At 37.3% G+C, this 18,568-nt stretch overlaps 2 protein-coding genes across 5 annotated transcripts in view; one reads left to right on the forward strand and one right to left on the reverse strand.

The window, feature by feature from the left end:
• LOC123869628 (hemicentin-2-like) overlaps positions 1 to 5,264 on the reverse strand; it is a 42,645-nt gene extending 37,381 nt beyond the window's left edge. For both annotated transcript variants that reach the window (XR_006796932.1, XM_045912610.1), the window contains exon 1: positions 4,834 to 5,264. Coding sequence is in view for 1 of the 2 variants with exons in the window: in XM_045912610.1 (XP_045768566.1) it covers positions 4,834 to 4,885 (52 nt within the window). In the remaining variant the exon portion in view is untranslated. The remainder of the gene's footprint in view (positions 1 to 4,833) is intronic.
• LOC123869637 (juvenile hormone esterase-like) lies at positions 4,750 to 17,860 on the forward strand. Of its 3 annotated transcripts, none has more exons than XM_045912621.1 (4): positions 4,750 to 4,793; positions 15,085 to 15,223; positions 15,856 to 17,150; positions 17,572 to 17,860. In XM_045912621.1, the coding sequence occupies exons 2-4, from the start codon at positions 15,098 to 15,100 to the stop codon at positions 17,717 to 17,719; spliced, it is 1,569 nt and encodes a 522-aa protein (XP_045768577.1). In that variant the 5' UTR covers positions 4,750 to 4,793; positions 15,085 to 15,097; the 3' UTR covers positions 17,720 to 17,860. The 3 variants fall into 3 exon arrangements, with proteins under 3 accessions (XP_045768577.1, XP_045768576.1, XP_045768575.1); XM_045912620.1 differs by lacking the exon at positions 4,750 to 4,793 and adding an exon at positions 13,940 to 14,185; XM_045912619.1 differs by lacking the exon at positions 4,750 to 4,793 and having other exon boundaries at positions 14,911 to 15,223.
• The last annotated feature ends 708 nt before the right edge of the window (positions 17,861 to 18,568 follow it).

Consider the following 18,568-nt stretch of genomic DNA (forward strand, 5'->3'; position numbering starts at 1 on the left):
CCATAGAAGAAAATCTGATGACTTTAGCAACTTAGCCGTGCAATCGGTACTGAGTTGATCTTTGCTCACGCATATTTACGACGCGATCGATGCTTTTGGTATTACTTAGGAACCTATTCCAAAACTGAAACGTCTCTCGCAACACCGAGTAAGTTCTCTTCATAAGTTAATTTTTGTAAAGCAAATTAGTTAAAGTAGGTACCTAATCCCCTAGTAATGATTCATACCAACATTAGCATCAACCCACTGTACACTGAAGCACAGGGTCATTGGATTGACATTCCGTAAGTACTTACCTATTAGGAATTAGGACATATTATTTGGTAGAGTTAGAAATTTGAACACTGTCTCTAATAAGTATAAAAAGTTTTCATATTTTACGCAGGAAAACTAAATTATTTCTGGGATTTCTGGGATAAAAATAGCCTAGATTACTTCTCCTTGTATAATCCTCTACCTGCTTTTGAAAGTCCCGTCAAAATCAGTTCGCCGATCCGAAAGCCCAGACAAAAATTAATAATAACGTACCTATGCAACGTACGTATGTAATAATTATATAATGAGCTTCTTTTAGATATGGACTCGTATTTCGAAATAACGGGTAGGTACCTACTTTAATTTTTTTGCTATCGTAATTCGTAAGTAACTAGTTAGGTACCGGTAGTTACAGGTTTTTAACCATCACACGGATATACAAGTGTAAATTAAAAATTTATAACACCCCCGACGATCCAAAGTATTTGAGTTTTCCAAAACATCATTTTCAAATAAATAATTATGTATTTAGGCAACGTCCATCTTGACAGCTTGACATTTGTCTATTGACATAATATTATGAACCTAACGGTTATCTAACCTTCTTTTCTACAAGAAAACTAGAAAAGAGCTGATAACTCTTAAACGGCTGAACCAATTTTTTTAGATTATAGCTAAGAACACTCTCGATCAAGCCACCTTTCAAACAAAAAAAACTAAATTAAAATCGGTTCATTCGTTTAGGCGCTACGATGCCACAGACAGATACACAGATACACAGATACACAGATACACAGACACACAGATACACAGATACACACGTCAAACTTATAACACCCCTCTTTTTGGGTCGGGGGTTAAAAATATTCAAATCCATATTTTGCAAACGCGGATGAAGTAGCGGGCAATAATATTACCTACCTATAGAACTGATGTTGTGTGGAGTAGCTATAATCGTCAACGCGGAGGCAGCCCGCAACCACACGAGTAGATATTATCTACTCGTGCGCCGCAACTCTGCGTGTACGCATCTCATTATTTTTATTAAAACCGCGTTCCACCGCGGAGATAGCAGTAGCATTGCGCCCGCGCCGCGCACCTGCATCTAAACCAGTTTCGTTTTATGATTTCACTCTCCAAACACAATCGACAACTTTTTTGTATACGTCAATGATATTTTCCCGTTTGCTATACCTACCTAAATGAGTATCTATTGAGTCGATTTCCACACCTTGATTTGCCTAAATATAAAGTAGAATCTAAATCGTAGGTTAAGTTTTATTTTATATACAAATATTAGTTCTATCAATTTATAAGAAATCGATATTGGTAAATCCCTTGAGAGACTAACAAATCGACATCCTGGGACCTGGATTGAGCATATAACGGTTAAAGTATTACTTGGATCGTACAATAGGAAAATTACCTATTAAAAGCTCAGGCACCGAATAGATATCTAATAATAATTATTTATTGGCACTAGTATCGCTGCAGAATGGACGAAACATGCAAGGCCTGCAAGCCCTCACAAGACCCGAATAACGCTAGAGAGGTTCTAATGGCAGTTTCTGGTGCAGCTCAGTACCGACTCCAGAACCTACTCTTTTTTTAAATAAAAGTCATACTAAGTCGTTTTAAATAGAAACTGGATGTAAGATGATTTTAGCTAGTTAGGCAGCAGTATTACAAAGTACTCTGTGGGATCCGTACCCGAAGCGTGCCAACGGAACCCTATTACTAAGCCTCCGCTGTCAGTCCGTCCGTCCGTCCGGCTGTATCTAGTGAACCGTAATAGATGGAGACTTGAAATTTTCACAGAAAAATGGCCGCCATGAAAATAAAAAATTAAGTAAGTGCGTTTTATAAGTGTTATTTGTTGTACTATGGTACGGAACTCCGACTCGCATACGAAGGTTTGATCGTTATAACTAGGAAGAGCTGATAATTGTAAGGAAACCCATTACAAGGAAAGTCTCTTATACATTGTAATACTTAATTATTATTAAGTTATTACTACTAAATATAATTAAAAATATAATAATTCTTATTACTTAATAAGTTTATAATTAATAGGTCATTTAGATACCTACTCATTACTTATGATATCAGTTTCATTGTAATTGATGTTACTAAGAACATATCCACTTAGTACTTACTACCTACTTGTAATATTATCTTTCACTAAAACAGATTATGCAATTTTCAAATTTATCCCTTCACCTTATGCCACAGGTTCTGCAGCACAGGATGACCTAGGACCTATCCCTTCGCGATCATTTCAAGATTGTAGGTCATCGGGAAGTACCTAATAGGTTATGAATAACGAGTATGATAATAATCATCATTGCAGGGAATGAGTTTTACAATTTAATAGGTAAATAGGTGTACAATTTGCAAATCCTACATCTTTTTACTAGAAACCAGCTTTTAACTTAAGTAATACCTAGATATAACTTTTAACTTGCCGTTTCCGAAATAAAGGGCATTTACACAGAGACGGACGGAAGGATGGATTATAAATTGATCCTATTTAGGTACCTACCTACCTACTTATATGAATTCCGTTTATTTTCATTATGAGGTACAGAATTCTAAAATCTACTTAGCCCAACGGTAAACCTTGCTTACAAAGGCAAGTTAGCCAGCTAGCGCTGCAAGCACAACACACGCATTTGAATTTCGTTCGTTGAAACGGGGTAGGTCTAGGTACCGCGGGGTTAGGTAGGTACCTATAATAAACTGGGTTGGTGCTTTGCAAGTTGCAATCTTAACTATTGTAAGTCTAGGTATTTAAAGGAATTCCTGAATTTCCTGTAAAAAGCTGGAAAATGCAGCTGTACAGAGGAAAAAGGCCGGCACTTTTTTGGAACTATTTCTATCGGCATTTATTGATCTCTGGTACAATCAGCGTGAAAAGTGCAATTCACCTTTTGTGTGTTATATTGGATTGATTATAGTAATTACAGCTGATCGTAGAATGGATTTTAAACTAAGCTTTAGACCTTCTGGAATTTTTCAGTCGTATGATGATTTTACTGCCAGTCCGCGGTAACAAGACCGTATGGGCCGCGTGTAGTGCGCGCATTTTAGCGAGAAGTTTTTAACCCCGGGAAAACAAAGAGTTCCCAGGGGATTTTCAATAACGTAAATCCATGCAGGTGTAGTTTCAGGTAAAAGATTGGTAAATTCGGGAACTAGTCTATTATGCATTTAAATGTCATGTTTCCGGAAAACGTAAAATTTCCTTTTTTTTTTTAATCTAAAGTCTCAATAGTCAATACCAATTTTCATCGATATATAGGTATACATAGGTTTAGGTAGTCTACCTATTTCAAAACTGAAAGACTATCATACTTATTTCAATTTTCAAACCCCTATTTTACCCTCATAGGGGTTGAATTTTCAAAAAATTTATCTTTAGGCGGATGCGACGGGTCTGCGCGCGAAATTCAAATTTAATTTGGTTTTTCGCAATTTGTAAACTAATACGACAAAGTAGGCTTATGGTACTTTAATTGGCCAATAGCAGTATCATCCTAATCCTCGCAGGTATATACAAAATCCTTACTTGAAAGGGTCCAATTTAAGAAAAGTATCGACTAATTTGTGAGTACCTAACTCATATCAAACTCATTCTTTTGACTAATTTCTTAAACTGAACACTTTCAAGTAAAGATTTTTATGTAATCTTGTGAAGGTGATACTGCCATTGTCGGAATTAGAATGTTATAAGCCTATTTTGTCGTATTAGTTTAGAAATTGCGAAAAATTAAATTAAATTTGAATTTCGCGGGCATACTCGTCTCATGCACCTTAAGGCAAATTTCCTGGTAGGTATGTAGCTACCTACCCAGTAGTGGTTTGAGCTGTGCGTTGATAGATCAGTCAGTCAGTCACCTTTTCCTTTCATATAATATTTAACACGTATAGGAACCTAATGATTTACGAAAAAATCCAAAGATGAAAAACCCTTGAAATAAAAATATTTTTTCTGTCAAGTATTCAAAAGTGTCTACATTGTCGCCGGTGGGGCATGTGTTTTTACTGCTGTATGTCCCCGGCTAAGATACCTCCACCGTGTGCTTCTACTCTTTAGCAATGAATTTGAGTGAAGTTTTACAGCATCCACTTTTAATATAGGTAACGGTTTTAATTTTTAAGAGTAGGTTAGCTGAATAAAATACAAAAGAAATCACAGGGATAAAAGACAGCGTTTTCTCTTTACATGCAGGGTGATAATTTGAGAAGGATCCTTATGATAGAATACGTTAGTTTCATCATCTCAATCCTTAACTACCTATCAAGTCTGTTCATATAATTCATTATCTAATAAAGCCAGATAACTTATTTTAAGCAGCAGATTCTATTTAATTAAGCATAGGGATCTGCAATTAGGGATCCTTAAAAAACTTAACCTGCATACAACAACTAGGCTCACGCATACACACCTACAAAAAATACAACACAAACACGTTTCCACAACCAGTTGTTGAGTCGGGCGGCTGCGGTGCGGCGTGCGGAGCGCCGTGAGTCAGAAAGTAAGTAGGACTTGGTTCACTAAGCAGTCACTTCGCTTACCTGTACAAATCAGCAGCCAAGTAACTGGTGAAAGCAACCAGTGGGTCCCCATGTTGGCGCTGTTGTAACTTTCTAATCAATTTTTAATATGGTTCAACAAATCCTCCAAGACATCTTGCAACACAACTTAACAAATATTTCACTCCGATTTAACAATCTCACTTCACTTCAATCACATAAGGAATGTGTTGGTTTTAACTCTTAACACAAACAAAACTGCTCAGCATTCATCACTATCACCATCACCTCAGTTTGTTACGAACTTTGGCAAACGTGTCTGTTTCATTTTCAAAGCAAAAACAAAACTTTGACGCGAATATCGAGTACACAACCCGTACCAACTACAGAGCGGAGCGACGGTTAGCTCAAGGCTGGTCAACAACTGAATTGAATGCAGTCAAGCCACGCCGCACGCCGCGCGCTTACCCTGTGTGGGAGAGAGACTACAACAATAGAGTGGGATAGAATGTAAGTTTCCGTTGTCTTGTCTGGAAAAGTGGTAGCAAAACCAAAACATACAGCAGCTACAGCCTATCCTACACCTCATTTTTAACTTACTTTGCCAACCTGAACGTAAAACTGGAAAGTTTAAATTTCTCCTGGATATCTAAAGTGTCACGTTTTATTATAAGACATTACTTAATGCCAATCGATTTCGTTTTCTATAAGTAAAGGATCTTATAAGCCTCTGTGAAACCCAACTGAAGTAACTTGAAAGCTAAAAGGTACCTAGGTACTATTAAGTAGGTACCTATATAATATGTGTTCAAGTTTAAATGCCAGAATGAACTCAAAAAACGTTTCTTATTACAATTTAAAAATGCTAGAATTTAACTAAATATGTTAAAATAAAAGAAAATAAATTAACTTCTGACATGACATTGTACCTAGTAGGTTTTTAAGTGATAGTAGATACCTATTTCTTCTATATTTTATCGAGTCTGTTAAATTCATTTATTTAAAATAGAAAAACTTAACCATTTTCTTGCTGATTGTACCTATCTAAACTTTTTCTAAAATTATAATAATGCAGAAATGGAAAATTTTATAAAAAGTTTCAAACTTTTTAGGGTTCCGTACCTCAAAAGGCAAACGGAACCCTTATAGGATCACTTTGTTGTCGGTCTGTCCGTCTGTCTGTCTGTCTGTCCGTCTGTCAAGAAAACCTATAGGGTAAGTTTCCCGTTGACCTAGAATCATGAAATTTGGCAGGTAGTTTGGCAATAGGGCTTATAGCACATGTAAAAAAAATATCCGAAAACCGTGAATTTCGTGGTGACATCACAAAAAAAAATTTAAATATCTTTCAATTTTCAAAGTAAGATAACTGTACTAAGCGGGGAATATGAAAGAGCTTTACCTGTACATTCCAAAACAGATTTTTATTTATTTTTACGCATAATAGTTTTTGATTTATCATGCAAAATGTCGGAAAAAACACCCAAGTACGGAACCCTCGGTGCGCGAGTCTGACGCGCACTTGGCCGGTTTTTCCTATAGTTACGTCTTATTATGCTTGTCATGTGCAATATTTTCGACTTATACCTGCTTACCTACCTAATATTATTCTGATTCCAAGATGCATATTCAGTAAATGATTAATATACCTATCTTCTAGCCACTCTAATTCAAATGCTCTAATTCAATTGTGAATATACCCACGATACCCACGCATCTTCTGGGAAAAGTAATACTTAATTTAAAAATCCATGAATGTCATTGTTCGCCAAGAAGCTCTGTAAATCGCGTAGCGAATACCTAATAGGTAGATTGCTACAATCCAAAGATATTTTGAACTATAGCTCTTTAGTAATACAATACAATCACATTCCTCGCCCACGTAGTGCCTAATTGACAACACCGCGTAGGTATTGGCTGTATATAATACCACTACTATGTAACTATGTAGGTATAATACCTACTCTTGTGAAGGCTGTGACATTAGTAAATAGTATAATATACATAATTTCGTGAAAGTAGCTACAATCTACATGCCTAGCTAGGTTACGGTAATTCAGGAGTTTTATTTTTAAACTTGGTTACAAAATAATATACCCCTAAATAAATACGTAATTTTGTGTACCTAATGCTAATAAAACATACAAAACATTTTATGTTTTGGTTGCCAAACTAACAAGTTAATAATGCTTTCACTGTTTCAAAGTTATGAGATCTCTAGTTGAAAGCCAAGCCCCTATATGAGCTTCGATTTGTGTAGCCTATGGGGCCTATGTAACAGATTATAACGAATTGTGCACAAAGAGCCAACACAATTTATCACCACTAAGCTTGTGCTTCATAACTAGGTCAGGTCTTCGAATCGTCGATACCGCAGTCATAAGACTAAGGTCTTCAATGAGTGTGTCCAACCTGTGATGCGTGGATACCGACAGTTGGCCTCGTCCACAAATTGAAAGTCGCTCAGCGCGCGGAGCGGCTTATGTTGGGTATTACTCTCAGAGATAAAATCCGTAACGACGAAATTCGTAGAAGAACAAAAGCGACCGACATAGCTGAAAAGATTAGCAAGTGAAGTGGCAATGGGCAGGTCATGTCTGTCGTAGAACTGACGGCCGATGAGGCAGACTTGTTATGAAGTGGAGACCGCGTACCGGTAAGCGCAGTGTGGGACGACCTCCAGCCTGCTGGACCGATGACCTGAAGAAGGTGGCGGGGAGCGGGTGGATGAGGAAGGCGGAGGACCGTGTTTGGTGGCGCGCTCTTGGAATGGCCTACATCCAGCAGTGGATGCTTACAGGCTGATGGAATGGAATGGAAAAGTGAATGGTCCCATTGGAAAAAGGAAATATTTGAAAAATACGTAGTTACGTAGAGAAATTCATGCGTAATAAGCAAGTACTAGCGAGCTCCTTAGACCAGGGTGCGTTTGGAACCCTCGTAGCTTAAGTTTTAGCTTTTTATGTTTACGTAATTTATCATCACACATCATTATCTTACAAATTCAACAATTGACAATCAAGAAGTGTATAAAAACGTACCCATTTTGGATAAAACCTTTGAGTTTGAGTTTGACGAGGTATTTTCTTATATGTAATGTCTAGGTAATATACATACATAGCGCGCGTAGGTATGAAGTTGTGAGCTTTACGAGGCTCCTGCAACCTAGGTAGTTACAACGGATGTCGCGCCAACTGCAGACACGTAGTAAATTATTCATTATCTTGCATTGTGCGGTGATAGTACAGCCGTGAAACATCGTGCTATGAGAGCTGACAACTTTAATCTTTCAAGGAGCTTTTGCTTAGCAGTTTGCACGTAGTTTTTACCATAGTAGATTTTTTTATTCATCATCAACATTTTCATCAACCGATAAGCTTCTACAATTATAGGCCTCTTCCAGGGATTTCCACACACCACGGTCACGTAATGTATGTACGTATCACCATCTTAATCCTTACGACACATCTCAAGTGAATCATGAATGAATACTGTAGGTATCCAAAATATCCTCTTAGGTAGCTAGGTAGATAAGCTAGTAACTACATAACTTATGACTTATGTGATTATGTGGAAATAATACACCCCATACCAAACAGATCATTACAGATCTAGTAACCAGCGTCATCCCAAGGATCGCAATAAATTTGGTCCGTAATTTAATTATGAGTATCCCTTTAAGCTGGCTAGTGATTTTAATAAAAGCATAATAGTTATCTTTTGTACGAGGGCTGGTGCGCAATTACAGATGATTGCGGGGGATGGATCGTTGCGCGCATCGCCCGGGGCACAGCATCCCTGTCGGGAACTTGTCTCCCCCGGGGTGCTCCGTGTCAAATTGGCCAAATTTATGCAACTGCTCTTATATTTCGTACCCCCACAACATAACACATCAAATGTCATCATTTTAGGGGTGCTTGTATTTGCATAATTATACAGACGTCGCGGCTATATTGATTTTAAATATTCAAACGAGAAAATGTCAATATTATGATTCTAGAATCGAGCTATCCAAAGTTTTTCTCTTCGAGTTAGGTGGGTAGGTACATAGAAAACGAACAGTTCACATTGCTTTCTTATTTGAAGCAGGCGCTTCCACTAAAATAGGGTCCACTTCCGCGGACTAAAACCATTGATTTAGGAAATTGTCAATTTAAAATAATTCCTTTTGAAAAAGCTCGTTAAAACAAATAGTAATCCATCATAATAAATGAGAATTGAGGTTTGGAAAAAAAAATCACGCTAAACGTTACGTTTTATTAAAAAAAAAAAAACATCTTTTTTAATAATGTACCTACTTACTACTTATTTTCCTCTTTGTGAGTACAAAGAGTAAGAGTGGGTAGTACCTATACATATAATACTTTTTACGTAAAAAATCTACGTAAGTAGGTAACTACTAATGGAAGTTTTTGCATACCCAGTAGGATTGAAAACCCGTTCGATTAAAAGAATATAATCCAGGTCAACGTGTTCCATATTTCGAATGAGCAATGAGCACAAATTACTTCCTTCTTAATTAAAAATACGTGCATAATATTAAACGTACCTTCCATAGACTATCTCCATACGAATTCGATAAATACTTACAATGAAGGATGTATCAAGTATGTGTATAATACATACCTCGATAGCTCAACGGTTGAGGAGCGGACAGAATTCCGAAAGGTCGGCGGTTCAAACCCCACCCGTTTCTTTTCTAACTATTGTCGTACCCACTCCTGGCACAAGCTTTACGCTTAATTGGAGGGGAAAGGGATGTATTAGTCATGACTAATATTCTTTAAATAAAAATACATGGTACAGTAGGTACCTAGCTTAGTCATATGAGTAGATAGAGACCTTAGTAGCCGTTTCTACCTACTGTTGTTCAAGTTCCAGTATCAATGCTATTTAGTGAAAGTTAAATTGTAAATCTTAATATCTACGTAGGTACCTACTGGCTTACGATTTCTTCTTGATTACCTGATATGCGGATGTTCCTCGGATGGATTGGTACCTACTTCAGTAACCTTGCATTAACAATATAACAAGCATAGACTTGTAGCTTTGCTCGTGTAGTTTCACTCAAGTTTAAACACAACGCGCGACGGAACGGTGCAACCCAGTTCCTACTTCCTAGTGGTCGTAAAAGAAGTTTCTATCTTGTCCCTATGAATCAGTTCACACAGCGAAGCTCACGTAGAAGCCACGATTTTGAAGTTGTCGCCATCGCGCCCGCGGCCGTTATGTTAGTATCCGCGCGCTGCATTGTGATGTGCTTTAGTTTCTTGATAGGTAATATAAATCGTATACGCGTACGCCCGCGCTTAGTGTATCCTTACCTACCAAATACCTTGTGTTTTTTGGTTTTCGTGATCACCGTTGATGATTTCAACCCATCGCCGGCTCACTACAGAGCACGGGTCTACTCTCAGGGTGAGAAGAGTTTTGGCTATAGTCAACCCACTGGCCAAGTGCGGATTGGCAACTTCACACATCTTTGAGAACATAATGGAGAACTCTCAAACATTCAGGTTTCCTCACGATATTTTCCTTCACCGTTAAAGCAAGAGATATTTAAAACTCTGACAAGTTAGAGTTGGATCGAACCCCTGACCTCCGATTAGGTAGGAGGCGGACGTTCTGACCACTAAGCTAACACAGCTTTTTGGCTTTAGGTGCTGACAAAAAGACGAATCTGTATATTATTTAGACATATAAGTAGTTTACCTAGTAGAGTAAACAGACCACTCCATCCTCTTTGATCTCCTCTCCTCCATTATACTCATGAAAGGTAATAAAAGACATTTTTAGATGGTGCAAAAACTGCTCAATCAATAAAAAATTGGAGTTGATAGGTAAGGGAAACATAAACAGGAAATCAATGAGGCAAAGTACATTTCCAACATCTCCCACAGAGCGTAGACGATGACATTTTCCGTCCCTCAAAGGAACACTATCTGTGGAGCACAACAACATTTATGAATTGCCTGTGGCCGCGCGGAAAAAGCAATGAAAGCATTTTCACATGAGCAGTTTTCATTTCACATGCCACCCTTTGTTCCCCGAGGAATTCCAAACAGTATCTGTAGTTTGCAAGACCCTAATAGTGCCGCGGGGAAGACGGACCCTCTGCTCTTTCCCCTTCAATCAAAATTGTTTTTTTTAGCAAAACGCCTATAGAATAGATATACCATTGCCACAGACTAAAGTCAACTGATAGACGGAGACCTCACGAAAAAACATGTTTATAAAAGTGAAAAATCGTGCTAGCATTAGATATGGTATCGTGAATTACATTTGGCAGGGCACGGGCACCGCACTTTCAAACTTGACAACCATGCTGTCGGACAAATTTAAATCATGCCTGATAAACACAATACAATATACCTAACTAAAGAAAAACAGCGTGCTTTGCATCGCGCTAGCGTTCATTTATATTAACTCCTACCACCTCTATTTAAAAAATCTCATTGAATCCATAGATATAACTAATGCATAAATTTTGAGAACTCACTCGCCATATTTGTTCTACGCTTCAACTGTCACGTCAAAAGTACGGTTCACTCTTATATCCTACTAATATTATAAACGCGAAAGTTTGTATGTATGGATGTATAGATGTTTGTTACTCTTTCACGCAAAAACTACTGGACGTATTTGGCTGTTTGAAATGGCAATAGATCATTCCCTGGATTAAAACATAGGCTACTTTTTATCCCGGACAATTAATGAGTTCTCACGGGATTTTTAAAAGCCTATATCCACGGGATCGAAATTGCGGACATCAGCTAGTTAAGAAATAAAATCGTACTTTTGACGTTACAATTGCACACATAGAGCGATTATGGCGGGCGAGTTCTCAAAATGTAGGTATGCATTATACCTACCTACTTATACTTTTCCCAGATCTATTTCATTTAATCCAATAAATCCGTTCCGTTCGCGTCCAACTTTTTTCTGTAGTCTGAGATTTAACTAGAGCTACAGCGGAAATTTAAACTGTAATAAAATATGGTAAAACATTCCAAAGAAAAACACTTAAGCTTATTGCGGGGGAATGAAATACCTATAACTGCTGAGCGAAACGTTTATAACTACGAGTGCATTTTTGGAAAGAATTTTTCAATGTTGTTTTTTCACATTCTAGAATCTAGATCATACCGCATAAATAAGGGCAGTTTAGTCTTTAGACAGATGCTTTAATTTTAAGTTAAAACATAAATAAGTGGGCATTGCATTTTCAAGGTCCGCTTTCGACACGTATAGCACCTGGAGTGGCTTGTTTTTTGTCTCTCATTCCGGTTTTGTTTTACATTTTATTACAATGTAAAAAGGCAATCATTTATCGATCTCAAAGGACAACGCAGGTGATCTACACAACTGGCAATTGCCTCTCACTGATTAATATGAGGGAAGGCTTCATCATCATTATTAACGACATTTAGGTAGGCCGTAGGTATCGCTGTTATCAACCCACTGCCAGCCCACTACCAGAATGAACTCACTGCTAAGTACCTATGGGTCTCCTCTAACAATGAGAAGGGTCTTTGCCGTAGTCCACCACGCTGGCAGAGTTTACAAACCTTTGAGAGTACCTACTATGAAGATTGAAGAACTCTCAGGCATGCTTAATAAAGCAAGCGCTATTTATGCACATAATTACTCGTAACTCCGAAAAGTTAGAAATACGTGCCAGGAATCGTATCAATTTAACGGTGAAGGAAAATATCGTGCGGAAAGCTGCTTGCCTGAGTTGTCCAATAATATTCTCAAAGGTGCGTGTGTGTGTGTGTGTGTGTGAAGCCTGCTAATTAGCACTTGGCCAACGTGGTAGACTGTGGCCGAATTCTTCTCATTCTGAGAAGAAACCCGTGTTTAGTAGTGAACCTGCGATGGATTGATCATAATATTTAAAAAAAAGATTCCGACGAATTGAGAACCTCCTCCTTTTTTTGAAGTCGGCTAACAAGTCAAGTGCGAGTCGGACTCGCATACGAACGATTCCGTACAAGATGTACAACACTGCAAGTTAATGTCGGACTGCGCCATCTATATGTGATTTGGTAAATTAATCTTTCCGTGAACACATTTTAATTTCAGGATTCCGTACCTTAAAAGGAAAAACGGAACCCTCATTGGATCACTTTGTTTTCCTTCGTTTCATATTGTTTTCTTCTGAGGTACGGACCCCAAAAAAAGCGCAGGGTTATAATTACTTAACTGCGCAATACAATTCAAATCCTATTTTACTTGCAGGTACCTACTTACCTAACTACCTAGTGACGAAACGCTAAATCGAAAAGTGTGAAATAATAAATAGAGAGGTAATTAGAAATCCAGTAAATACAATAGGTAGATAATACGCGTTACAAGTAGTAAAAAGGAGAAAGTTTATTCTATTTCGCAAAGAATTGGCAAGGAAGTATGGACAAATCGATCGTGCTCTGTGGAGAAATAAAGTCGATTTTTTAAGGAAAATTAGCCATGTTATAGGTACGTTATTAAAATCGGAATAGGTAGGAAATTACTTAATGAATGATAATAATTTATTAAGTAATTAGCTTTTGAGGGTCAGTAGTTGGTACATATATTATAAAAAACTCCTACGCGACAGGTCGAGATGGCAATCGGAGTCGGGAGTCGGGACGCTCTGCACAACTCCCGCTAACCCGGTGCAGGATTAACGGGTATGCGGGATTTCCCCCCGCCTCATACCCCGATCGTCATCTTGACCCGTCGCGTACATAAGTAGGTAGGTTAGTACGTATATCTCGATAAATAAGTATTGAAGCTCGCTAGTTAGATAAGTAATTCATGATAATCGCATTTCTTAAATAAATTTGTGTCAACCGTGCTATAACATATTCAGTACTAGATACTTAATAAGTATTTTAAGTATTTCAGAAGTGAGAATTACGAAGGGAGTGAGGGACATTGCAAGGGGGAATTAACAGACTTGTAATGTAAATAAATCATACTTGTGAATTAAAGGATTATGATGTATTCCGTATGTTGACAAAAGGTAAAGTAATTAGATAAACGTACAAACGTAACAAACGCTCCAAACTACATGACAAAATGAAATAATTAATCCCGTCTAGGCATGGTGGTACACTCGTAAGTACATAGGTAGCTGATAACAAAAGTTATCTTTTATGATAAAACTTCTCAACTTCACGTTCTATACCAGTCAGCATTCTCATTAGTGCACTAATCATTTTAAACCGAGCATTAATTTACATAGAATATTTTTTAATATAGTTTTATTGTAGAGTAGATTAGACGGTTTAGACCCCTTCCAAATCTAAGTTACCCCGCTTCTATCTTAGACTGCATCATCACTTAGGTACCAAAAACCAACCACCACGTGAGATCGCAATCAAAGGCTACCGTTAAATCAATAAAAAGTGTAAGTACCTAGCTAGTTCTATTTGCCTGACATCATATATTATTATTTGTACCAAGATGACGTAAAAAAAAATTGATGACTGTTCAGATTCATTGATGTTGAAACCACCCCTTTAGATTAATTAGATTAATACAAGTGTAAATTAAAAATTTATAACACCCCCGACTAGTGAAGGTTACAGTAACTAGAATAAAGCTGATAACTTTCAAACGGCTGAACCGATTTTCTTGGATGGCTAAGAACACTCCCGATCAAGCCACCTTTCAAACAAAAAAAAACTAAATTAAAATCGGTTCACTAGTTTACGAGCTACGATGCCACAGACAGATACACACGTCAAACATATAACACCCCTCTTTTTGGGTCGGGGGTTAAAAAAGCGAAGATTAAGAAAGCCTATTTGTTAAGATGTCGACGTCCTAGCCGGGGTGTCCAGGGTTCGATCCCGGGAATGCACCTCTAATTTTCCAGCGTGGTGAGGAGCCCTGCATGCCTGCGTGTTCTCCATTATGTCACGGTAATGGTATTACCATGATTATGTTCTTAGTGATGGTAGTGTACAAATGACGTTCAATCTTTTATTATTCTAAGACTACCTACCTAGATAAGTAGATACAATAGATACTAATATTTACATAATAAGTATATTATTATGCATCTTGACAAATCTAGATATTATAACAGTCTACTGTCATATTATATCTTGTATCATAGAGATAGGATTGTATTATCTATATTAAGTACACTTACATAATGAACTATAAATAAAATTTATTACTATACCTATTTAGTCTGATTGGCAAATCACCAATTTCCCTTAGCAATTTCCTAACTTTCTCGTCAGTAACTGGTAACTACCTATCCAATCAACTGGACTTAATACTTTAAAATTGTTACAGAACCGAATGAAATATGACTATAGCAGAATGTAAACAAGGCACTTTAAGAGGTGTTGTTGTAAAGAATAACGATGTGACATACGTTGCTTTTAAAGGAATACCGTACGCAAAGCCCCCGCTTGGTTTATTAAGATTTAAGGTGAGTGAGGCTATAATGCTATCTACGATTATAAAAGTAGCTATGCTAAAAGCAGCGATGTTCTAAAATATCTGTCCATTTTCTGCAGGTAATATGGATTTAAAAACTCATTTCAGGACAAAGTATTTTCAGACTGTCGCGTTGGGTAAAGTTCGCATATTTTGATCTTTCCGTTTTGCTGTATTTTGCCAGTGTTACGAAACTTTAACGCAATCATATTATTATCCTTAGGTATTTGGCGAATTGGTGTATCATATGGTAAATTATTTTGACGATTCAAAAGCTGCACTTGTAAAAGTTTACTTGAATATAAATATATTATTTTCTATTTATTTATTCATGAAGCTACTACCTACCAATAAATAAATTAAAACCAAAACATAATATGTACCTATATTATGAAAAAACGTGTACAAAGAACAACTTATCTCTATTGGAGAGATTTTTTCCAAAAGCCCTAAAAATATAGCCAAATGAAGTGATAATGCTGAGTAGAGATACATAATATATAACTACTTTTAGCAAAAGTGTATATACCGACCACCATTTCAGCCCACAAGCAAGCGTAGCAAGACGTATTTACCTACACTTTTGTTACTTCGACGAATAATTTGAGACCTCTTTTATTCTAGGCTCCTGAACCCCCAGAACCTTGGCAAGGCGTGCGGGACGCCACGAAGCATGGGCCGGTATGCCCCCAATATAACGAACGTCTACAGCGTCTAGAATCCGGTAGCGAAGACTGTCTGTACCTCAATGTTTATACCACAACACTCACACCATCTCGACCGTTGCCAGTCATGGCATGGATTCATGGCGGCGCTTTCTACACTGGCTCCGGAAATTCGGATTATTATGGACCTGAATTTTTCATGAAACATGAAATGATTCTCGTAACATTTAATTACAGATTAGAAGTCCTCGGTTTCCTTTGCCTCGATAATAAAGACGTACCTGGTAATGCTGGTTTAAAAGATCAAGTTGCTGCTTTAAAATGGATAAAAAATAACATAGCCGCATTCGGAGGTGACCCTAATAATATTACAATTTTCGGCTGCAGTGCTGGCGCTGCGTCTACGTCTTATCATCTTTTATCAAAAATGAGCCACGGTTTATTTAACAAAGCCATTTGCCAAAGCGGTGTTTGCCTTAATGAATGGGCATACAGTCTAAACGGTCTCGATCGGGCATTTCAATTAGGAAAATTCTTGGGTAAAGATACGAAGGACCAAAATGAATTGGTACATTTTTTAAGAAATGTTCCGGTACAATCTCTGGTTAATGTAAAATTACCTTCACTAGAGCTTGGTAATAAAGATTTGGTAGACGGTATTGTATTTGCTCCTGTGATTGAAAAATCAAATCTAGAAGTCGAAAATTTTATAACCGAAGAACCACCGGAATTGGTTAAAAAAGGACGAATTTTCAAAGTACCCATTATTTTAGGGTATACATCGGGCGAAGGAATAGAGTTAGGAAGGAATTTTCCTGCAACTTTAAACTTTCTATTGAAAACAGGCGTCGTTGTACCGAGGGAACTGAAATTTAAATTTAATAAAGAGAAACAGGAAGAAGTAGATAAAAAAATTCGGAATTTCTACTTTAGGGGGATCGATTTAAATGAAAATATGCTTCAAGAAGTGATAAATCTCGAAACGGATAGATTGTTTGCATACAATATATTTAGATTTGGGCGCTACCACAGTCATTATACAGGTATGCCTGTTTATATTTACAAGTTTACTGCAGAAACAGAAAGAAACTATACGAAGAAGTTTTATAAGATGGATACAGTGCCCGGAGTTTGTCACGCGGACGATTTGCCTTACTTCTTCAACATAACATGTTTGGATATTCCGTTGACTGAAGACTCGAAGTCTATTATAGAACAATTAGTGCAGCTGTGGTTTCAATTCGCTGCCACTGGGTAGGTACTATAAGCTATTCTTTAAAATTTTGAGTTGTTAATTAAAAGCTAAAACTAAAGTTCATTTGATTTAACGGTGGAGGAAAACATTGTGAGGAAACCTGTGAGTTCTCCATATTATGTCAAAGGTAGGTAGAGTCTGCCAATTCGCATTTGGCCCGCGTGGTAGATTATGGCCTAATCCTTCTCATTCTGAGAGGAGACTACTCCTCAGTAGTGGGCCATCGATGGGTTGATCATGATGATGATGATGATGATGAAGAAACCTGACAAACAACCAGCTATCTGATAAACTATAGTCCCGCGAACCTCCACCTGTTGGACATAGGGAACACCTATGTCCAACAGTGGACATCCACAGGCTGATGATGGTGATGATGACCTATCTAAATGTATTTAAGTATCTAAATTTATTTTCCAGGAATCCTACGTCACAAAGTACACTAGAGTGGAAACCCTTTACAAATAATGAACGATACTGTCTTGTAATTGATAGAGATCTTAAGTGTGATTTAGATATCGATGCTGTAAATATCGATTTTTGGGATGAGATATATGCTGATAAATGATACAATTATGGTTAACGGTGAACAGAACAATCATCTATAAGCGATCTTCACGATGCATTTTATCCAAATTGCCACTTAAAAGAGTTTTTTTTAGCACTTTGGTGGTATTGATGAGATTTTAATATTATATGTATAAACATATTTTTTGATTTTTTATTACATTTCCCTCCTCTCAAATTATTTTCAAACGATGCCAGAGAAAAACGAGTTAATTAAGGACTGATTTTTAAGGAATAAAGCAAAGATAGACTGCTCCTACGCAATATGTATGCGAATTCTGCGATGCAACACATCTACGTTGACTTTGTATGCAACGGTTTTGTAAAGCATGACCAGAAAAATAAAATACCTCGCCATATTGCGGAAAACCCGTGCAACTACATTAAACAAGACCATATACATACTTAGTGACCATAACCATAGACCATAGTGGCGCCCCCGAGCAATTTTTTTTTAATACTTCTGGTCAGGCTTACAATGGTTTTAATACGTATAAAAAATCAAGTGTTCAGAATTCAGATGTTACAGCACTACCACTTTTATAATGTACCTGTGCAGAAATATTATATTTGAATGGCACAAAAATATCTCAGCCAATCATAGGACGCGTCCATCCGATATGATTGTTGCATACGCGCTATGTTTTGTATGCAGGAATTATGACCGAGATAGCACGAGTGTATGTTGTTTCTGTGTTTTAAATCTTAATGCCAAGTAATAAGGTCATATTTCCTTGTTGTATAATCGGTTTTATTCAGGGTTAGGTTGTGCTTTTATGTGTAAACGAAATTTGCCGGTGCCACTTATAAGAGTGGAAGTAATGTACATACGATGCGTACAATGGGCTTA

The sequence above is a fragment of the Maniola jurtina genome, chromosome 11 (assembly GCF_905333055.1).
Source record: "Maniola jurtina chromosome 11, ilManJurt1.1, whole genome shotgun sequence".
In the NCBI taxonomy this organism is placed as follows: domain Eukaryota; kingdom Metazoa; phylum Arthropoda; class Insecta; order Lepidoptera; family Nymphalidae; genus Maniola; species Maniola jurtina.